Here is a 24,441-nt window from a genome sequence, read left to right as displayed (position 1 = left end):
GAAATTCATCTGCCTTTTATATGTATTTCGATAGTAATTCTGAATAAAACATTTAATACAAATTGTGCCTTAGAAAAAGTAAAAAAAAAACACAGGATAATATATTTTGTTTAAAAACGTAGTTGTTTTTAAAGTTATCGATATTGGTTAATATTTGTCCTCCATTTTCCTATGTATAATGATCCGGAACCATACATTAGAGCAGGAGTGGGCAGACTACGTCCCCGGTGCAACATACCGCACGTCAGGCTTTTTAATCTGGCCTGCAAAATGAAAATGGTCAAAATAGATAAACCTTCTAAACTAGTAGTATTGCAAATTTGAGTTTTTTTAATGAAAATGATTACATTTAGTGCTTAAAGAACAGTGACCTAAAATGTTTTTATTCAATAAAATTAATCATTTTACAGTGTAAACAGATATGAAATAATAGAACATGTAGAAATCTACATACATATTTATTTATTATGCAAATAATACAATTGGTCTATATGACCTTTTCCTCATGTTCTCCCAAGGTATCAAATTTGAGACTAAAACGAATTAAATAAATCATTTTCCTCTTGCCCAATTTTTTAAATCATTCAGCCCTTAACTCAAAGTTCGACAAGCCCTGCATAAGAGGAATAGCGTGCTGCACAAATGCTATTTATTCTATCCCTAAAAAGGGGTCAACAAAATAGCTTGCTCATGGACGATTATGTCAGTATAGTCTGTTTTCTTCCCACAATCCATCTTATTTATTGCAATCGCCACCAACAGAAAAAAAGTAAGAAAAATATATCCCTAAAATTGCATTAGCATAATTCACCACTGTACCAAGGCCAGCTCTGATCCATTGGCTTCTTTTTTTAGCTTTAATGACATTTGTAAGCCAGATCCATTTATTTGCTGATCATGAATATTAATTATGTACTTCATGTACAGTAGGGCAGGCATTGTGCTTTTTACATTCCTCACTAATTCCATCTAACTGAAAACTGTTATTTGTGGATATGTAGTAATTTTAATCATTAGTTTATAGTAGACACTCGAAATATGGAGATAAGATATCAATGAATGTTGAACTTGCAAGGAGAACATGGGTGGATTGTACAAGAAACCCTAACAATGCCAAATTCCAAATCCATTCTAAAAACCCTCCCGTGAACCCTTTGTTTTTATTAAATCTCCTTGGTTACAAAAAAGCAGATCCACCCTAATGGGTGTGAAAATTAAAGAACATCTAAATTTTTGGCTTATAGTGAACAATGATAAATGAATCAGAGGAGTAGCATAATTTTTCATGTATCATAAGTATCAAGTATTCCTATTTGGTGTCAGTATTGTGCTTACTCAAAACTGAAAGTTACCCAACTCAGGAAACAGTATTAGTGATTTAAAGGACACAATTCTAACCTGTACTATGTGGAAAATAAGGCAATTAGAATGATGACATCCTAACCAGAAATATAATTAGCTCGTATATCTTTCCAAGCGGCCTGATGTAATAAATGGTAACATCAGTAATGAATTAATTGACAGACCACAGTACGTTTGGCCTCGGGTAATACCAACAATCGTACCACTGCATATGAGTCACTGCCAGACTAGTACTGACATTTATTATAGTGTATTTAAAATTATTTTGTTGGAATGTTACTTCAAATATCTACTCTACTAAATTGTATGAAATGGCCATGTAATAATTTTGTGAACTATTGAGTTACATCAGATGGCAAAAATATCATTGGAACCACATAATTCACAGTTAAAGTGGAAGTCAATCCCAAGGATTTCCGAACAAGATTATGATGTTAGGGCCCCCTATCTGACCAAGCTCAAGGCAAACCCGAAATTTCATATTTAATTCGTGAGGATTCGGGAGGAGGAGATGTGATTTATAATAACGGATTAAAGCCTGTCTTTTTTACCTAAATCTAAGTCAAACAAGACTGAATAAACAATTACACCTTTTACATTTCTGTGTCTGCAGAGATTACATTACCCGCCAATTTTCCATCATTGACGGATTTTTTTCAGCAGTTGACGGGAAAATTTTAAGGTCGTCCCTGATTCTACTGGTTGAAAATTGAGCCTTTCACCCCAGGAGCAGTACAATCTTGGGAATCTAGCGTGGCACTTTAACAGAGAGGGAGAGAGGCAGAGAAACAAAGAACAACGATGATGGGTGGATAATAGACAGAGACAGGAATGAGTTTTTTGAATTGGCATCGCAAGAATTAAGTACAGTATCCACTCATCACTTAAGTACACATTTTAAAAACAAAGATTTATATTTTTAAAAGTGAGCGAGAGAAAAGCCTGGCTCGACCCAAACGTAATGGTTTACATTTTAGACCCGACACGAGCCGAAATACGGTCGGGCTCAGACTTTGGCTTGGCCTTAAGATCTTACCTCTGATCCGTCTACACTCATTTTGTGCTTGGATAATGTAAAGAAAATATACCTGTTTTTATCCATATTTTGGGATGACCATTTTGTGAGCTGTTGTTGAGGGATGTCGAGATCAAGGTTACTCAGGGCACTGCTAATGATCAATCTTGACTGTGCTTCAGAAAGCAGGTGAACTAAGAGGCATACAGAAAACATAGTCAGAAATTTGTCATCAATGAAAAGGTTTACCTTTCTACACTTGGAATTCCTAAAGTTTCCCAGGACACAGTAAATATTTACTGACTTTGGACTTGGTTCTACAATTCTACAAACTGTTACAAAATGACACCAACAAAAAAAGCCAACACTACAAAATATAATCATTCACCTTGTTAGTAGTCTTGTGTCTTTCAAATGCAGTTGGGTCCACCCGGAGAGAGGGGGGAGTCCCAGCTTATGTTAATCTGTCTGCTTCCTCCATGCTGATGATTGCAATGCAGTATACTACAAATCCAGGTAATTTACGTTTGCCGCCGGTGGACAAAACAATGGACAAACGTATCGTTCATAAGTTGTATGGAAAACTATTGTTCCCTTTTTCTCTTTCCTCAGTTTACCACTGTCAGTTGCTGGAGTGCCTGATGAAGCACAAACAGGAAGTGTGGAAGGTAGTTTATTTCATTATTACCGTAATTGCAATTGAATTAATGTTGATGTAATACGGAAGCCAATGTCTAAGCTGAATGGCAAGTGTATTTTGGTTGTTTCATGCCCACGGACGTATTAGCAAAGTACAGTTTGAAGTGGGAATCGAACCAGCCATCTCTTGACCACTAGTACTTCCAAATAGCCAGACGTATCACCAGGTGGTGTCAAAACTTGTGCTGATAATTAGCAATATGTAAAAAAAATGGCAAAGTAAAGTTAAATCAGTGATTTAATTTTCATCACGATATTATGGAGGACCAGGAAATATGTTGAATGTAGCAAGTAAACGCCCTCTCTGTGATTTTTTGCAATAAATTTGAATGGAATATGTATGAGTTTAAACGCACCAAACTTAGCTAGAAAAATGATAAAATATATTATAAGCGTTCGAAACAACATAAAATTATTAATCACACAACAAGAAGACTCTAATTGTTGATTTTGAATAATTATTTAAAGTAAAGCTATTCTTTCTGTTTACTATACATCACCAAACTAAATATCCTTTAGCTCGTGCTAGCATTACAGTTAGTAAAGTGGCTAAAAAGACAGCGGTCTTGTGGTGCTATGAATCATAGCCTTAAAGGACACATATCCTGTAATTTTATGCCTTTTCATAATACACTATAAGCATTCGTACAATTGTATCTTTCTCTTTAAAATAAAAGTTATTTCGGTGGAGATGATTCCCATTCGGAAGTATGCCTTCTTCCGCAAACCCCCAGAGAAGCACGCGCTGGTATTCTTAGCTGGACTCACTGTGTGTTTGAAAAACAGATACACAGCAGTATTTGAATATTATATAATATATCAATTATTATAAAAAAAAAATCCGAAAACATTCAAAAAAAAGCTTGGGCATCTGAAAGTTATTGTCATGATCGGTACGAGCAGACGACCCAAATGCGTAATGCTGCACACAATGCTTTTAGGGATCGGGGAAGTCAGAGCGAGAGGAAAAAGACAGCGATCTGGTGCTCGCTGGGCAGGAGGAGCGGTAAGCCCTCGCGAAAGAAGCGTGGTCAGAGATCGAAAGCAAGTCAGGCAGCCGGGACGGGAGACGGAGCGTGATCCGAGATCGGAACAAGTCGGGAAGGCTGGACGAGTGGGAAGCCTGAGATCGATACAGGAAACGGAATCAGGCAGGATACAGGTAGCCGGGACAGGAGAACGGAGCTTGGATCAGGGATTCATACAGGAAACGGAACCAGGCAGGATACGGGTAGCCGGGACAAGAGATCAGAGCTTGGATCAGGGATTGACACAGGAAACAGAATTAGAATACAGGTAGCCGGGACAGGAGAACAGAGCTTGGATCGATACAGGAAACAGAATCAGTATACGGGTAACCGGGACAGGATAATGGAGCTTGGATCGGGGATCGATACAGAAAACAGGTCAGGATCAAAACGGGGGCTAGAGTCAAAAGTGCTTGCCTTGCATGCGCAGAGGTTCGCAGACGGACAGACCAGGAGTGAGCGAGAATGACGTGCTTAAATATGAGGAGGGCTAATTAGGGAACGAGTGGCAGCTGGGGCTGAGTCAGCGCAGGTGAGGGCAATTGACAAATCATGACAGTTATTACATCAAAGGTTTTTCTTTAATTGATTTTCACTTTAAAACTTATTTCTCTGATAAAAGAGAATAATCAACATAGTTTACTACAATTTTAAACTGTTTATCTAGCAAAATCTAAAAGGATGTTACTCATTTTAATATACTATTTCTAACTTTTTTCCAGTTAGGGAAAAATAACAGATTGAATAAAATTTAACTAAATCGTGCTCTTTATCATTATAAATACAGGAAAAATTATTTATTAAAATACTGTAAGATAGTAATTGATTATTCTTTCTAATACTACTTCAACTACTAAAATATTCCTTAAAATGGAGAAAAAAAACTGCCGTATGAGATAATTGTGCCTATCTTAAAGATTATTATTTTACTTTGCTAGTGAAATACTTTGAGACTATTTAAATGTTTGTATTTTACTAGATAAATGAATCAGAATTGATTACAGTAATATTTAAAGGGACAGCTTGCATTATATGCCCACTAGATGTTGTCATGGTGTGTAGTGCAACCAAAAACGAGTGTTACAACGCACAAGGAAGAATACAAACTACTGAGACTCAAAAAGACCAAACCACCCCATTTTTCTTCTCATTTTATTTCACAAGGTTTTTGTATTTTTGGAGTACCTGTAGTAGCAAGATGACGGGAAATCATGTCAGTTCCCTCTAGGTTATGTAAAATAAATTTAAAAAATGAGTAAAAAAATACGAGTATCAAAAGAAATGCACGTTTATATTATAGTTCATGCATTTCTGCTTGTTATACAAATAAATATTTTTACTTTAATGAATCAATTTTGATTTACCCTTAGAAGGTGCTGAATAATACACAATGTCTCCTTAAGATATGTTTTGTCATAATACTTTTCAATTTCTATTATGATTTTAAAGAGAGCCTTACTTGAAAAAAGCTAAGTGTAAATCATTGAAGGGTCTCAACCTGACAACACTGGGAAAGTATTTTGAATCAGAATCTTAGTCACGTGTCTTAATCTATCGATCTAACCCAAACCACTTTATAAATCCCGATTTGTGTGTGTGTTTTTGTATGTGACTTATAGGCTCCGAAACTACTCAAACGATTTTCGTGAAAATGTACACATTTATACTTTTGGCCTCCGCAAGTTTCTTTAGCTAGGCTTCGTGCCAAGGCACCCCCAATAAATACCAACCAAATCAATAAAGAAATGCTTCCGTGAGGTTTGCTTTCGTGGGGTTTGCTTTCGTGGGGTTTGCTGTTGCGGCGTCACTACTGCCCTCTGGGGGCCCAATTTGGTACTGCAGATTCTGACCACCAACCACTCCAAGCAGCTAAATTTCCATCTTCTTGATTGATTCACTTGTTTCTTATTCATACATCCTTTTAATTTAGTTAATAAGTTTTGTCTCTGAATTACAGGACCTTCTCTATGTCATCTCGTACGGCCCTTCCCAAGTCAAACCTCCAGCGGTGCAGATGTTATTTCATTATTGGCCCAACCTGAAACCACCGGGAGCCATCAGTGAATACAGAGGGCTTCAGTACACCGGTTAGAGACAGATCTCAAATCGCATTTCTTGGCTGTTTGTCCTCGAACTAACCAAAGCCCTTCATTATCCTGTCTACTATTTATCCCTAACAGCCTGGAACCCCATTCACTGTCAACATATCGAGTGCCATAACGCCATCAATAAACCCGCTGTCAAGGTGACCCAAGTCGAGACGTTCCTCGTATGTGTATCGAGTGTTGCGTCGTGCTTACTACAGTGTTTGAGACGAGACACTTTTTTTTTATATAAAGAAAATATTTCTTTTACTTTAAAAAGAAGTTGTTTTATGTCAAAGAATTTGAAATTTTCTGAGCAGTATTCGAGGCAGTTGAATAGAGGAGAACAAACAGCTAGTTGTGTTATATAACCTTGTAACATTTATTTCCTCTAAAAATTAACAGATTTATCCTACACATGAAGTGCAACATAAATAAACAGTAAACAATACAATTAAACAACAATCAGCAGTAAACAATATAAAGTGAGTTTAATAAATTAAATATACGCTTTGTTCATAACAAAAGCCAAGTGTAAAATAATATGAAGTCTCTTTCACTTTATAGACTAAATCACAATATCTAGTCAAACAACTGCTCAGGTAGACATATGCGTCTGTACGTCAAATATTTTAATACAACAAAACTAAACAGATGAACAATATAAAGTGCATTTAAAACTGTAGTGTAAAATAAATAAATCTAACTTTTACAACCTGAAATGCTAGTCAAGTAGAAATAGGCAACTGCACTTCAAATATTTTGTTTACAACAAAAGTCAACAGTAAAACAATAAAACCATGGGCGGTGCCCCCCCTTATGTTTACAGTTGTATCTTATGGTTTACTTGCGAGTGACACAATAGTAAACACTTGTCCAGGCCAACACGCCTCGTCTCAATTCATTCAAAGTAACGCACTACTTTTGACCGTCGGTACCGGTCACGGCTTTGAAAGGGAGGAAAAAAATTATTCGTTACATTACCCCGTGAATGAAAAAAAAAAACAACGTTACGTTATTTATAATGGCGTTACTTTCAACACTGATTGTTATGCAATTAAAGACAGTATTATGCATTGAAACTGAATCAGAAACCTTTTTCCACAAATAACAAATAAGAGTGCGTATGTTACGTACACTCATATTTTTCCGTAATGCAGTGGTTAGCATGTTCGCCCACATGCGAAGGGTCCCCGGTTCGAGACCAGGTGGAAACATATGTTGAACCGGGGAAGGAAGGACGCCACCAGGCTGTACTTGCAGCCAAAGCCATTCGCCACTCCCGAAGCAATAATAGTTACATATATTTCTATTCAGCTTTCTTTATTACGAGAGGACAACCTCATTTTAGCTCGGAGGCCACATGATAGGAAAACATTCTTTCAGTGGTCGGACTAGTAAATGCATGGCATAAATAGTGTGCCTTAGTTAAAGGGCTGGGAGTAGTTTTGAAGGCTTACAATTGAATTATGATTTACTGATGTAAGATTTGATGAAATAAACGATTCTCGATTTTTTTTCTAGCTATTATCTATTAAAACAAAAAGAAAAGAGAAACTCATTCAAACTGTAAAGTGACAAAAAAGCATACACTTTTTAAAACTTTTTTTAGATAGATAGATAGATAGAATATACCTTTATTGTCATTGTTACAAATGGGCTAACATATTGTGACAACGAAATTGGGCATGACACTCCAGTTTTACACATAGTGAGGGTATGAGCAAGAAGATAAAGGAACAGAGAAGATAATGTTATAAAACAAGGGGTTAAAAGTCCTTCAGCTTTTTATTTTTTAATAAAAATATTTACCTGGATATGGGAACGTTGGTGTTAGATTTAAATTATAGAACATAGCTAAAGTTTATGTAAACTTCAGCAAAACAAACCCAGCTGCTGTTTAAAAAAAAAAGATGTATAGCCTTAAACAGAGTGACCATGACTTCCATCAATCTATTATCCGGACCGCTAATCCTCAGTAGATGCCCGGAGGACACCCACGCAAGCACGGGGAGTAGATGCAAACTCCGCACAGGAAAGCTGGTAGCTGGATTTGAACCTATGACCTCAGAACTGTGATGCGGATGCGCTAACCACTCAGCTGCTGTGCCGCTGACTACTATTGATCAACCTGAAGACATTAAGGAAGCCCAGTATATTTCACTTAAAATAACATCATGGTCGACACGGCGGATGGGTGGTTAGTGCGCTGCCCCACGGTGCAGAGGTTCAGGGTTCAAGTCCAGCTACTGCAATATCCCCGTGTGGAGTTTGCATGTTCTCCCCGTGCCTGCGTGGGTTTCCTCCCACATTCCAAAAACATGCATGTTAGGTTAATTGGCCGATTCAAATCGTCGCTAGGTGTGAATAAGCGAGTGATTTGTCTATATCTGTGTGCCCTGCGACTGGCTGACAACCAGTTCAGGGTGTACCCTGCCCCCTGCCCGAGGATAGCTGGGATTGGCTCCGGCCCCCCTGCGACCATTTTTAGAACAAGCATTTCTGATAATTGATTGATGGGCGATAGTAGTCAGCAAATACAGCTACAGTGAGTGTTTTCCGAATGGCGCCTGACATCCAGTGGACATATTTAAAACTGCAATGCAACACGATGCATAAAACAAACAATGTGATGGGCCACATTTGGCCCTCGGGCCACAAGTTTGACACATAGTCTGTATACCGAACAATGTCATTCTTTTTCGCAAAGATACAATCTGGCAATTTCCTGCGGCACACTAGACAAGCTGTCGCAGCATACTAGTGTTCCGCAGCACACTGGTTGAAAAATGCAGATTTAGTTGACGGGCTGTTAGCCTACCAGAGGTGCCTTGTGAGATTCACACATGAACTTCACAGGGACTGCATGTGGCATCCTGCAGATTGTACACATACACACACACATCAGATTGTTTGCTTTTGTGAGCCCCACGGTAAATAAATCAGTGCACATCCAGGCAGCTCTAATGATATCAGCATCGCTACGCGCACACACACTAACACACACTAAGACACACAAAGCAGGCACATGAACAGCTTCTGCTGTTTGTTGCTTTTTATTATTTGCTCGATCTGCCTCCACGAAGCCATGCTCAAAATCTACAAATAGAGTGTGAGCAGAAGCAAGGACAAGGAGAAGGATTTCAATTACTTGAAGCTGTTGGGGGGTTGGATGCGGGGGTGCTTAATGGGAATTGGTGACCCCATGTATCCTTGGGGGATAGAGGTGCCAGGCATTAATTCACAGTGCACTATATTCCAAGCACAGGTTGCAAGGGAGCAGAGTGCACCATATGCAGGAAACTGTTCGAAATCAGCCGTGTAAAGACTGTTAGGGGTGTGGCAGTATTTCATCAGAGAGGATAAAATAAAACTGTATGAAATAATAAAAAGCCTTTTTTGTCATTATCCAAGTGTAGGACATTCAAAGTTGGGTCCGATTTCTGTTTTGTAATGTCATAAAAATGATGCAACAATGTCAGAACATGTGCATCGAATACTATAATTAAATTCAATTCATTACAGTGAGTTATCTGATAGCGATTGAGCATAAGGTTTGGAGTTATCTCGCATGTGTAACGTAAAGGTTGCCTTGACAACCTCCCCCCAGGAGCCCGGCCACAGCTGTGGGAATTACCCCCACCCAATCTCCCAGGAGGCCGGAGCCAGGAGCCAGGACACCCCAGCACCTGAATTTCAGTTCAGTGCAAGAGGTGTCACGAAATGGACCGGGAAGCAGGAAGTTGGAACTCAATTGCGTCGACGATCTGTCACTTTAATTGAGAAAGAAAAGTTGTCCAACATACAAACGGACCAAAAACAAAACAAAGTAGGTTCAAAGGCAGGCAAAATTACAATCTAGGCATTACTCAGGTCAAACAGGCATGAACAGGTTTTCAACAAGGTTAAGCAACGATCTGGCAACGGGCAGTTCCAAAAGGAGCGTTTAAGTACTCCAAGAGCAATCAGTCCAATGCGTCTCAGCCGGTGTCAAGGGGCGAGGCCAGCTGGGCGCCATGACAACCGTGCAGGACATGACAAGAGGTCTGGCTTACAAGAGTCTTAGCTTAACAAGCAACGGAACAAAGAGTTCTGAAGTGGCCAGCCAGCCAGATTCCAATGAAATAATTCTTTGAAATTGCTATGTAGCCAATCCTTTAGATTAACTGAAAAGGTTTTTCATACCTTTTCCTGAAATGATTATCTAAAAACGTATGTGGCTCTCCCAAAAGGCGAGACTAGTTTGAAAAGAGTAAACTTCGCTCTTCAATTTAATTGTTGAATTTATTATTTGTTCAAAATGAATTATTGACTAACCAAATTTCTCTGCTCAAGTATAACGGAATTGGAGGGTTTCTGCTTTCAGTGCAAGCAAACCAAATTTAAAATGTAAAACATACAAAAGGATAGGAAAAAAACCCACGGTAAAAATCTATATATTGATGACATATAATAAATATGTGCATATTCACAATGGTATTTGTAGAGTACATTGTGCTCCTAGAGGCTGTACTGTAGATGGAAGTTAACACAGGTAATAAATCGTGGGGAGAAGCTGTTCCTCATTCTGTTGTTTTCGCTTTGATGTACCTGTAGCGCCTTCCCAAAGAGCTGTATCCTGGATGTAACATGTCCTTGTTGATGTCTTGGGCTCTGCTGAAGAAACAAGTGGAGCAAATGTCCATCAGGGAAGGGAGAGGGGAGGAAATGATGCACTGTGCTGCTTTCACTGTCCTCTGCAGCCTCCCTCTGTCCGTCTTAGTGCAGCTCCTGTATCATGTTAAAACGCAAGAGCTTAGATGAGTGGTAAAAGGCCAGCAGCAACTTCTTAACTAGGTTGTTCTTCCTGAGGACTCTTAGGAAGTCTGAAAGTTTTTCGGCCTTTTTTATGTGGTGTTTGCTGTCCAGGAACGATCATCAGAGATTAGGATCCCAAGGAACCTGAATGTGTGGTCCTTTCTACACACTTGATGTAAAGGGAAGGGTTAAGGGTGCGGGTCACTCCTGTTCTTCCTGAAGTCCAAGATAATCCCCTTCATTTTTTTGTATATTCTGGGCCAGGTTGTTACTGTTGACGGACGCCAATTTAAATATATCATAGTGGTTGTTAACATTGTACGACTGTTAGTATTCCTGCATTTATTTATTTTTTCTTTTGCAGATGTGTATAGACCCCACGCTCTCTGTTGCCCTTGGAGACAAACCGCCGCCTCTTTACATATGCGAGGAGTGCAGTCAGCGAATAGCTGGGTATGTCGGGTATATATTTTTGGGGAGATGTATCTGTCATTCAAAGAAACAATACTATTCTAAACAAATTTAGCATTAAAAACAACATAAAACCCATCTAAGTGGCGTTTTTCCTGGAGGCCTCATGTCATCCAAATGAGAACGTTTCTCCCAATGTTTTATGTCCACTCACACGGGACAATGTCTGTGCACATCCTTAAAGGTGAATTACAGATTAAAATGTTGACCAGTTCTTTTTATCATCCATGCTGCACCTATGCCTGGAACAGTACAAATAAATCCTGACTGTGTCAACATTGAACAAACAATCAAATATGTAAATAAATGAATAAATAAATACTGAAAGAGGACAAACTTGGCCTTCCTCCGCATCTTCGCTTTAACCTTCAGGTCGCGAGACGAGAGGAGCAGTTCTGTTGAGGTTTTATTACAATAAAACACACTTTTTCTGGCTTGTAAGTACAGAAAAAGACTGTTTAACAAGGTTTAACAAGTAAAGTTTCAAAATGGTTGACAACTTAAGTAAGTGGGAAATCCCCCAAATCCCAGCTTCACACCAGTCTTTTGTTTGACTGTGTCTAACTTGTTCTGATTAAACTCAAGGACTTTCAACACAATGTGAAACTCTGTAAAGACTGAATAACAACTGAATTATTTGATCCATCCAGGAGTTTGGTCATTACATGACAAAGTACACTCTTGTATATGAATAATAATGAGATTGATTCATTGCAACCGAACGAAGGAGATATAAATGACTGAAATAGTAAAAAGGTAATAGCTGAATAGTCTTACAAGAACTATGTATGCAGTGACATATTTCAATATTATTACACTACCGTTCAAAAGTTTAGGGTTACGCAAACAATAATGTGTATTTCTTGAAAAGTCACCCTTGTTTTTGTATTAAATAAATTTGTTGCAAAATTCATAGAAAGTATAGTTGAGGCATGGAGAAGGTTAGAAATATTTGTATTTTTTTAACCATTTCCATGATTCCTCATTGCACTCACCCGTGCCCGCTCATCTACTGCTAGGTGCCTGATTGATTCCCCTCCTATTTATACCCCATACTCCAGTCACTCCTTGTCAGTCTGTCATCAAACCTCTGCATACGCAAGGCAATCACTTTGACTCTGGCTCCCGTCGGTCTCGTCTTCATCCATAGCAACTCGTCTGTTCCTGATTCCCCGTTTGTCTCCGGCTATCGACCTGTTCTGTCCATTTGACCATGCTCCGATCTCCCAGCCCCGGGATACCCACTTCCGCAATCCGATCACACCCCGATCCCGTGAGCTGCTTGCTTCCCCCGTCCAGCGAGCACCGGACTGCTGGCGTTTGTTTCCTCAATATCCCAATAAACTTTTGAGTGAAACGTTACGCGTTTGAGTCTACCATTTGACCTGGTTCTGACACCATTATTATATTTAAAAAATACCCCAAACTTTCGAACGGTAGTGTAAATAAAAATCTTCCTTTAATGGAAAAAAAACAACTGATACGTCATGTAATTTTTCTTTTTTTTCAAGTAAAAACAAGACAAATTCGACATAGGGCAGATTGTATATTGATTCTTCTTGTTATTGTTATTATTATTTTTATTATTTTTAATCTTGCTCCTTTTGATTAATACTGGTGAAGCATGGGCAACCAACCAACATATGAAGCGTGGTATGAAGCATAATGTATAGCTGTGAAGCATGAACAGGATGCCAATAATGGTGACGATGAAATGGAAAATTCAAGAATTTTCAATACAGAAATGAAAATAAAATCCCACTTCAAACAAACTCGAAAACAGACAAAAGAGCAGAAAATGTAATGTTTTTATGTTAAACATTTTCAAAAAATTCCGAAAAAATATTCCTCTCTTATTTCTGGGTTTCTATGAAATTTTTGATATTATTGTACATCTAGCTAGCCTGTTTTTCATTATTTCTTACTTTATCCTGTAAGATGTATGTAATTTACATGTTGGAATTTGTATCCACTTTTCAGAGACCATGCAGAATGGCTTGTTGATGTTCTTCTGCCTCAAGGTAGGTGGTCCAAATTTTGGTGTTAAATGTGTAATGATTTTTATATCATGTAATATTTTGTTAATCCTCTATTGTGACAACCTTATTTTGGCTTTTTATGATTTAGAATTCTTTAACACAGTTTTTATTAAGTTTTAATGCATTGAGACTGCTCACTTTTTACTCCTGCTTTAAAAAATGCACATCATACCTTTTACTTGTTGATTATTTAAATGATTTTCTGAATTTCTTTTGCAGCTGAAATATCTGCTATTTGTCAAAAGAAGGTAAGAAAATGTTGAATAATAATTGGGAAAATTTTGACCTTTGAGTTGAAGAGTCTCCTTCCTCAAATACTCTATACCTCTATGGGGTTAATACAGATAAACAACACAGCTGCCTGCGTACAAAAAATGGCGCAATCTGAGATTTTTTATTGGCCCCTTTGGAATTTAACCAACTGCTCTGTGCCATCTCTGTTGCCAATTTGGCAGCTGGAAGCAGAATGAACCTTTCAGCTGCAAGAGGGTTAATGAAAATGTTCTGAGATGGTTTGTACATATACTGTAGAAAGGATGGATGAAGGCTTTTTGACTTAAAAGAGTATGTAGTGCAGAAGTTGTGGGAAATAGAATTAAAGGAAGGGCCTAATATGGTGATGGATGGGGTAAAATGTGCTCTGGTTGTGAGGTTGGTTAATCTAATGGATGCAAAAGTGTGTGGTAGGGAATTGATTGCAAGGTTAGTTAAGAATGACTGATAGCGACGTATATGATGCAGATGGGGCAAACCAGTGTATGCTGTCAGGCCTTTCTACTGATGAAGGGTTGCATGGCACTGCAACTCACCCCTTGTTGTGCTGTGGGCTTTATGTTCGGTGTCAGGTTAGGAAGAGCGAAGAGGAATGAATGTTTGGTGAATGTAGGAGCGTTCTTAATTAGTTATCGGTGAGTTAATTTGAAGTAAAGGCAGATAGATTTTGAGCTCAGTGATAAATCTGGCTCAAGCATTTATTAAATCTTCTGAATAATCACAGTACTAAATGACATTGACACATAATATCAGGGTGTAGGTCTGTCTTGTGTTGAGATTTTGTAGCAAAATATCCATTAGAAAATACAGTAAAATAAGTAAATTAATCATTTTTGACCAGTAAAATCGTCTCGTCCCACTGGCAGAAGATTTTGCTTTTCTCATGTAGTATGTGTCCTTATTATTATTTATTTGTTCAGGAATTACTTTTAGTAATGTCGTAAACCCACTAGGGGTGATGTGGAACCAAAGTGCTGACATACCGATTAGTACAGATTAGTACAGCAAACGGCAGTACATTGTAAGTCGGGTAGAGAGGCAACAATCGTGTTCCAAGCGAGAGGAAAGGGGTCTTTTAACAGGAATAACTGGAGGCTTAGACAAGTGTGCTTTGGATGTGACATGGAAGACAACAAACTAGCAAGGGACCAAAGACGACTAATTACTAATGAAGGGGAGAGACATCTGTGAGGAGGTAATTAGCACCCGGAAGTGAGTGACCAAATAAGTCAATGTCGAGCAACAAAGAGCGAGAGGGCGAGAGAGCGGGACAGCGAGAGAACATACAGAGAAGCAGAATTCAGAGTGCATTATCGAAAAAAATAAGAAAAACGATACATACCTTTGTATATATATTTTCTCTTTATACCACTAAAGTATTATTTTCAGTAAAATAGGACAATAATCTAAAATGGGCACCATAATTTGCTGGCCGAACAAGATTTATTTTGATGGCATCGCCAAGACCAACTTCTAACATCATGCTCAAGTAGCAATCATCTTGCAGTTCCCTATTAATGTACTTTATACCCTTTGACCTCCTTCTTGGATTTCAAGTTTAACATCTGCAATGTCAAGGACTGTTTTTTTTTCTTTTCCCAGCTTGTTTAAATAGGAATGAGAAGAGCTGCTTTGATTGACTGAATCAGCTCAGCAGTGATCACGCCCACAACGGCGGAAGCAAACCGTTTTGAACTGCACCAAGATGCACGAATGTCACAAGAATAACACAACTTCTGCAATAAATACATAAACAATAAAAATTAACATAACAATAATGACCTTACTGCCAGGAAATTTAGTTTATTTTAAGTGTTTTTCTCAATATATATTTTAAGTTGTTTTTTGTAAAATACGATTATTTATTTATTTTTTCACTTAAAATAAGCAAAAGTGTATTATCAAGCTTGGTAGGCTATCTTCCATTTGCTAGATAAGATAATTTTGCTAATTTAAGGATGACTTTCCTTAATTGATTCAAGAAACTATAAGGTGTATTTCAAAATAAGAAACAAATATATACCATATACATTACTTTATTTTTTGTCACATAGCTCACATGTCAAAGTCAAAGCCCGCCGGCCGCACCCGGACCACTAGTAGGTTTTCTTTGGCCCCGGAAATAATCTTGATTTATTATTGTGTTTTACAACAGGAATGTTGTGTATTTGTTTTTCCTTGCATCTAATTTTATTGTAGTTTAGTGAATCATAGAAACTGGCTATTCTTTTTTCTTTGGGAAAATGTCTGTGCACAAAGCTACTGAGTTGTGCCTGAATAAAACCACCTTCATTCTTTTAATGTACATGTAACAGAGATTTTTATAATAAGTACATTTGTTAAATGTGCCTGTTAAAAATGAAAGATTGCTGACAGAGATACAGTATAAGAAAGCATTGCTTTTTTAGCTGGAAATATTAGGATATATATTTTTTTAGCTAATCAGTTGATTTAATAAGCTCACTAGACCAGTGGTCCTCAACTGGTCTGACTTGAGGACCCACCATCCCAACCTGATTATAAGCCACGACCCAAATCAAGAAAAAAAAAATCTGTGTCAAATTTATTAATCGAGAGGATTTTGCAGTATAAAGCAGAGATAGTAGAATACATTCTTATAAAAGACGACCAATAAAGCCAAAATAACTCCAAGTAATAATGTTTCCTTTAATACTTAATTAGCTGCATTTTGAATTAAATCCAAAATGCTTCACTTTGGTGGCTTTGTCTTAAAGATAATAAACTCCACATCTAATATATTCTCTGCCGATTTCAAGTTTGGCCAGGCTCAACATGTGTAAATGAACTTTATCAGTCTTTTTCTTTGGTGTAAAATGCGGGTGTGAACTGGCATTTGCAAGGAATTATCGCCATCTACTGTTAAGGAGAGTTTATGATCCTCTGTTGTTCTTTTGTTTTCTTATTATTTTTGCAAAGGGGCAGCTAGGTTGATAGTGTGCAACCCCACAGTGGGGAGGTCCAGGGTTCAATTCAAGGCACAGTATCCTCTCCGGCAGTTGGGCGGCAGTAGCTCAGGAGGTAGAGCGCTCGTCTTCGGATCAAGGGATCCCAGTTCGAATCCCGGCTTGTCCGTGTTACATGTCGAAGTGTCCTTGGGTAAGACACTGAACCCCTAATACCCCCAATAAGCAGGTTAGCGTCTTACATGGCTGCAATACAAGGCCGCTATTGGGAAATGTGGAGCACATTGTGAAGCGCTTTGGGAAGTCATTGACTTGAAAAGCGCTATATAAATGTAGATCATTTTCATATGATCATTTCATTTCATTTTTTCCGTGGGGGGTTTGCTTGATCTCTCCAAAAAACATGGATGTCAGGTTAATTGGCCGGCCCAAATTGTCCTTAGGTGTGAATGAGCGAGGGAGTTGTGTGTCTCTGTGTGCCCTGCGACTGGCTGGCAACCAGTTCAGGGTGTTCCCTGCCCACTGCCCGAAGATAGCTGGGATGGGCTCCAGCACCCCCGCGACCCTACTGAAGATAAGCGGTGCAGATAATGGATGGATGGATACTGGACGAAAAACACTGCACTAGACTTTGTGCGTGATTTTAAAATTCTTCCACATTAGATAACCCCTGATGAAGATCCTAACATGACTCCTTTTTATGTTACAAAATTACATTTGCTGAATAAACAAAACAGAACTCTTAAATCCATAATTGATTGTTCTTGAATGACCTCAATGAGAGTGACCAGGTTGGAATATTGAATGCTAGATGAGCTTTGAGATTCCAATCAGGCATAGCAACCCGATGTGGTCAATAGAAACCGTCAACGCTGCCCAGGACATTTAATCCACATCCTCTCCCTCTTTGCTGCCGGCTTTGCTCCACTCATCTCAGAAAGCCCTTTCAACTCCCACCTGGATTTGCACCGGAGCTTTCATTATTAATTGAGTCATCTTCCCTTCCGCTGGTTGCGTGTCACACCGGCCATCGAGAACACACCGGCGTTCCTAAATTTAAAGCGAAAAAAATACCACGAGCGTTTCGAAAGGTAATGTCAGACTGCTGAGAGATAGTTTGAATGAGGCACAAGTGTCAAACTCTTGGACCGCAGGCAAAATGCGGCCTCCCACATAATTTCATGTGGTCCACGAGACAATGCTGAGAGAAAAACTAGAGCAAAATGGGCTGTATCACGTCAAACTCATATACATGCCAAGTTTGTGACTTTATTTATCTATGAGCAAAATAAAACCCATTTTCAGAATTAAAAAAAAAATACATGTGCTTGTTTAAAACTGGAAGTGGCAGACTTTTGATGAATAGGAAATCAAATGCAATTGTCCTGCGCTAGGACATTGCCTCACTTAAAGACAAAGCAGCAGTAGACTAAAATACTCATCTCGAGTATAAGATATTGTATTGCTTGAATTTAACCAAAACAGTGGATTAAAAAAAGATAAATCTGTAGGCGTTTTAAGGGGAGAAAAGCAATAGTCTATCAAATAAAACAGCTATCTGTAGTTTTAAATATGCCCACTGGATGTCCAAAACCAGGCCCCAATCATAAAGCACTCAGTGTACTTGTAGCTGTATTTTCCAACTACTATTAATCAACCAGAGAACAATGAAGAAACCCATCCCAATATTATTCTACTTAAAATAAAAGTCAAGGACGCGCTGTTTAGGAAAAGGGAAAAATACTACATGGTACTACATGGAATGATCGATGTGCCTTTTGATCAATTTTTGGAGTTCTGTCGTGTTGATGGTTTACATGGTCACAGATATAAGTTACGGGTGCCTAGACCTACCAGCAACTTGCATGGAAACTTTATTTCTTTCAAAATTTGGAATTTTTTGCCTGACCGGGTTATTAGTGCAAATACGGTGCAAACCTTTAAGCAAAGGTTGGCAGAAATAGATCTGTCAAATTTCCTTAGGGGAGGGGGCGTAAGGTGACCATATTTGGCCATGCTCACTCTCAGCATTAGTTTTTTTTCTTTGTGTCATGTTTTGATTAATGTATCCAACAATACCTTCAATAAACATTTCATTACCTTCAATTTCATACTAAATTAAAACAAATAGCAGCTGGGTGTCTTTGCAGAAGTTTGAAGAAGCTTTAGTGTCACGACCAGAACGGAATCAGGACCCAAATACGTAGCGTTAACCACAAGTTTATTGGTAGAGAGAGGAACGGCAGCGCCCGCGATCCGGTGATCACTGGACACGGGAAGTTAGCAGCTTACACAAACGGATAGTGATCTGAATACGGAAGTGGATCTTCCGAAGTGGGAGATGGCGGTGTCGAGGACTGAAAAAACAGGTCGGTAGCCGGGACAGGAGAGCAAACGTGGTCAGAATCAAAAACAGTTCGTTGCCGGAGACAAACGGGGAGATCAGGAACGGACGGGTGTAAAAAACGGGTGCAAAAGCGGGACAGACAGGAGTCAGGGTCAAGGTGCTTGCCTTGTCACAACAGAGGTTCGCTAAAGGACTGACAAGCGGAGAGTGAAAGGACTGGGCTGAAAAGGGGACAGGGAACCAATCAAGTAGCCCGCAGTGGCTGGCGCCAATTGAGCGGGCACAGGTGATGCTAATCAGTAATCATGAAATTTAGCCCCTTTCTGTAATGGACATTTAGATAATTATTTTGATTAGAAAAAGGAAAACTAAAAAGGTTACATTTTGAAATCAATTATTTAAATTAGTGTGCTATTTTTGTCACTTTTCAGTTGATCGAATTTAATAGATTGTAGTGGAAATGAATTCATTTGTTGTTTTTCTTGTGGTTTTTGAGAAACCAGCAGTTGGTAAACATTACAAAACATTTAATCTTTGTGGAAGAAAATAATTACATCCCTGAATCATAATTTAATTGTGAGCCTCTGAAAAGACCACCTGCCCTCCACCTAAGGCAGACTTTTGATACCATTAATTTAATAGTCTGGTGTGTTTTCTACCATGTGGCCCTCAAGCTTAAATAAGTGTGACACCCCCAGAATAAGGGATGTGTCTGATTTAGGACAAATATGTTAATTTGATAGGCTGTTCCTCATCCCTCTAATGGCAGAAGATTAAAAGGCTGATCAGATTAGGATAGTTTCCCTGTGCCGTGTTTTATATTTTTAGAAGCTCGACACTAGGGATTCAAAAATATGTATGAAAAATCCTAGCAGATTTGAAAGGGTGACTGTTTTTCAACAAATTGATCAATTACTCGGAGTTAAAACCTATCGTGAGATGAATTAAGCGGCATGGTGCGCCTTTCCTCTCTTGACTTGCTCCCTCCATCTATTTCTTATCAGAACTGTAGCTCTCACGTCAGGAGGGCCGTGGTCACCTGCTTCTCGGCCGGTTGCTGCGGTCGCCATGGCAACCGGCCCGTCCGCTATTGCAAGCGTTGCCATGTCAACCATCACAGCAATGAGGTGGGGGCCGCGGCCGAGACCCATCTGTACCAGACTTCGCCTCCTCCCATCAACACCAGGGAGTGCGGGGCAGAGGAGCTAGTTTGCACCGTGGAAGCTGTTATCAGGTAATTCACGTCTCTGTGATCCTGTTAATTTGCTTAAGGACTAAGACATGTTAAAGCAAGATTATAATATTTTTCCCTACACTTACACCAGGCGTCTCAAACCCGCGGCCCGGGGGTCAATTGCCGCCTATGGAATGAGAGTTTGAGGCCCCCGCTTTCATATGAAAGTTTAAAGAGACAGTGTGCATTATTAAGAGCCCCTTTGTGGTAAAAATAAATGTATTAAAAAATGTATTTATTTAAAGATAGGCAATAATCTATTAACTATGATATAAATATGCATGCTTTAAAGTACAGTAAAGTATGTGGAGAAATTTGCATTTATTTGACATAACGTAAACTAATTGTCCGCCATTGTGCAGGCAAGGGTACCTGAAAAGAACCCCCAAAACTTGCATGTCAGGTTAATTGGCTTGGCCAAATTGTCCCTAGGTGTGAAAGAGCTGTCTGTCTCTGTGTGCCCTGTGATTGGCTGGCAACCAGTTCAGGGTGTCCCCTCCCCACAGCGAGAAGATTGCTGGGATGGGCCCCAGCACCCCTGCGACCCTTCTCAGGATAAGCGGTGCAGATAATGAATACATGTAATTTGTCTAAATATGGCTGAAGTTGTAACTAATTCAAGAAAATCTCTACATAAAAGTAGCAAAATGTTCTCCCAATAGATGGCGATATTTTATAATTTACAATACAGGGTTGCGGCAATGGTTGAGGAACGCAACACAGTACAAAAATAATACATTCATTCTTTTTATTCTTTTTTTAAAGGAGCCCAGTCAATCTGATCTGAGATCATTCATCATATCATTACATCATTGCTCCTATTTTAATTTCTTATTTCATATGTTTTATTTTTTGTGCGAATTGTGTTCGTGTATGTGTGTTTTTGTGCTTTACAGTACAAATCTTCATAAGACTTTGGCTTTTGCTATTTATTTTCATCTCCTAGCTGACTCAAGTTGTTGGAAACTAGCAAATAGCAATAGGTGAAAAGTGGATGTGGCAGTGTGGTTTATGACCATACTACCATGAGAAGGCTTGGCGGATAACTTTGCTGAAGTTAAAGGGACACTGTGTAATATGTGACCACTAGATGTCATTGTTTCCTCTGGTACAACCGAAAACGAGTGCTAAAAAGCACAAAGAGGAATACAGACTACGGAGACTCAAAGTGACTAACCCGCAAAATTTTTCTTCTAATATTTTTCCCAGCCTACAATCCAAGATTAATTAAAAAAGGTTTTCACGATTGTTCACGTATTTTTGCTTATTATTCAAATCAACATTGATTATTCTGATTACTAAGGTTTTTTTTACCACTAAGAGGAAGTAAATAATACACCTGGTGCCTTTAAGTGGACCTGCATCAAACATATTGAAATGAATAGCATTAATCATGGATGTCTATAGCTGTCAACAGCAGTAGTGTAAATGAAATTTTCAGGTTGAGTTCCCATTTAAGACAAAGCTCAGTTTTAGATAGTAGGCTATTCCTATAATGATGTGCCTTTGATTCTCCTTCCAGCCTCCTCAAAGAGGCTGAAATCCACGCAGAGCAACGCGAATTTGAGTTGAACAGGCGTCGGCAGCTTGGCCTATCATCCTCGCATCACTCTCTGGACAACATCGAGTTTGATAACAAGGAAGACGACCAGCACGACCAGCGTCTCCTCAGTCAATTTGGCATCTGGTTCCTGGTGTGTACTGAAGGCCCTTGGCGGTGTCTGTCAATAATAATGTCATAACATTAGATAAGGATGGGAGCGTCACGTGGCGACCTTATCGCTCCGATACGGCTTATTGCTCTGCTTCTCTGCAGGTGAGCCTGTGCACCCCCAATGAAAACACACCGACTGAGAGCCTGGCCCGGCTGGTCAGTATGGTTTTCCAGTGGTTTCACTCTACCGCCTACATGATGGATGACGAGGTGGGAAGCCTGGTAGAGAAACTCAAGCCACAGTTCGTCACCAAGTGGTTAAAGACGGTGTGCGACGTGCGATTTGACGTGATGGTCATGTGTCTGCTGCCCAAACCTGTTGAGTTTGCCAGGGTAAGGCCATACAAGTATGGCAGTCTAATAGAAATCTTTTAACAATGCCCTATTTCTGGTGTTTGTCTTATTCTCCTTTTTAAAATTGATATGGTGTTTTATTTAGTGCGTCTCAGCAGTAAAAACATGTCATTCATTTTAAAAAACACCCAAAATCTGTTTGAATAAGAAGCAAAAATACATTAAATTGTCACAAATCAGACAGACAAGGACCACAATTGTGTCACGTTAAAAAAGTTTATTTAGGGATGGGGGACATGGGAGAGAGGGTCTTGGAGTGAAGAGATATCTTGAAGTGGGGATTTGGGACTACCTTTAAGGAACATGGCTTGATAGATGGAACAAATAGGAAACGGAGCAACAAGGTTAGTGTGGTAGGTCTTGGAGTAGGTAAAACACAAGTCTGGAAGACCGGGGCAGAAGAGAAGGCAGAAGGGTCAAACAGGTCCATTTTCAGAGTCAGAAGAGCAGACAAACAGGTTCCGGGTGTAGGCTTTGCAGACAATCTGATAAAGGTAGGCTGTAAGGCAGGGTTATAAATACAGATCTTGATTGGCAGGAAATTAAAAACAGCTGGTGGTAAACGAAAACAGACAGGTGGAAAGGATCAGGGTGTAGTGACAGAGCAGGGAGATGATTGGTGCTGGTTACTGGTAAAGAGAGAGCTCATGACAGAACTATCAAATAAACATGCATTTTTTTAAATACTCATAGGTCGATAATTCCTTTTTTTCGTCACTTCGTCACATGAACCTCACCAAGAGGGGGCTGACATGAGTGCCCGTCATCTTGCTGCTGCGGGAACCCAAAAACCCCAAAAATGCTGGCCTGAAAAATAAGAAGTAACATTTTGGTCACATTAACGTTCCGTTTTTTTATTCTTCCTTGTGCTTTTAGCTTTTGATTGCACTACACTATCCCGCAATATGTAGTGGTCCCTTTAAGTTAAAGAAGAATCAATTTAAGAATCAGTTTAAGGTATTCTATTTTGTGTAATTAACACATGGTAGATTGTTTTGTTTATTTTGTATTATTTTTCAAATATCGCTAGAAAAAAAAGAGAAAAACTAGCAACCACCTGCAATATCTGTCAATTTCCGTTATTTTAAGGAGAATTCTTCTTAGTTTAAAAAAACAAGCTAGAATATCTTAAAATGGAAAGGAATTACCTACATTTAGAAGAAAATGTTGTAATAATAATTAAATAATAAATAAAACTATATTTCCATGCATTGTCTCCAACGCTTATCCTCAAGGGGGTCACGGGGGTCCTGGAGTGGGCTGAGGACACCCTGAATAGATTACAGGGCACACAGAGACAGACAACTATTCATACACTCACACGTACCTAGGGATAATTTGGGGACACCATTAATCTTAAGTGAATGATTTTTTATTTTGGAACATGGGAGAGAACGGGAGTGCCTGGAGAGAACCTACACAGGCACAGGGAAAACATGCAAACTCTGCACAGGAAGGCTGGTAGCTGGGCCTCAGCACTGTGCTTCAGACATACTAACCACTTAGTTGCCCTGCCAACCAAAACGTGATTCATTAAAATTAAAAAGGATCATAAACATGATAGCCTAATTGGTATGGAATTGTATTTTGTTTTGAAGTAGTTTCTTCCTAATCCGGACCAAAGATATTTCTTTAAATTAAAAAGACAAATTACTAGGTGGTTAGCGCATGGCTGCACGGTGCGGAAGTTCAGGGTTCAAGTCCATCTACTGCAGCCTCCCCATGTGGAGTTTGCATGTTCTCCCTGTGCCTGCAGGGATTTCCTCCGAGTACTGCGGTTTCCTTCCACATTCCTAAAAAACATGCACGTCAGGTTAATTGGCCGGTCCAAATTGTCCCTAGGTGTGAATGAGCGAGTGAATTGTCTGTCCCTGTGCGCCCTGCGACTGGCTGGCAACCAGTTCAGGGTGTTCCCTGCCCACTGCCCGAAGATAGCTGGGATGGGCTCCAGCACACCCGCGAACCTACTGAGGAAAAGTGGTGCAGATAATGGATGGATGGACTATCCTCTAGACAGGATATATATTTTTTTAAATTCAAGGATGATTTTTTCCAATGTTATTCGAATAAGCCAATGAATTGTCTTAAAAACTGGAAAAC

General features: G+C 39.2%; 1 protein-coding gene across 7 annotated transcripts in view; it reads left to right on the top strand.

Moving 5' to 3' along the window:
- Positions 1–24,441, top strand: part of unc79 (unc-79 homolog, NALCN channel complex subunit) — a 96,049-nt gene that overhangs the window by 13,942 nt on the left and 57,666 nt on the right. For all 7 annotated transcript variants that reach the window (XM_088353989.1, XM_088353986.1, XM_088353985.1 and 4 more), the window contains exons 5-14: positions 2,798–2,893; positions 2,990–3,045; positions 6,062–6,191; positions 6,285–6,349; positions 11,350–11,438; positions 13,437–13,477; positions 13,715–13,743; positions 20,044–20,273; positions 21,796–21,967; positions 22,090–22,320. In XM_088353989.1, coding sequence (XP_088210115.1) covers positions 2,798–2,893; positions 2,990–3,045; positions 6,062–6,191; positions 6,285–6,349; positions 11,350–11,438; positions 13,437–13,477; positions 13,715–13,743; positions 20,044–20,273; positions 21,796–21,967; positions 22,090–22,320 — 1,139 coding nt within the window. The remainder of the gene's footprint in view (positions 1–2,797; positions 2,894–2,989; positions 3,046–6,061; positions 6,192–6,284; positions 6,350–11,349; positions 11,439–13,436; positions 13,478–13,714; positions 13,744–20,043; positions 20,274–21,795; positions 21,968–22,089; positions 22,321–24,441) is intronic.

This window comes from Urocampus carinirostris, chromosome 15 (genome assembly GCF_059441175.1).
Source record: "Urocampus carinirostris isolate Australia breed hairy pipefish chromosome 15, RoL_Ucar_1.0, whole genome shotgun sequence".
NCBI classification, from domain to species: Eukaryota; Metazoa; Chordata; class Actinopteri; order Syngnathiformes; family Syngnathidae; genus Urocampus; species Urocampus carinirostris.
The sequence above is the reverse complement of the archived record's forward strand: the minus strand, read 5'-3'. Positions and strand labels throughout refer to the sequence as shown.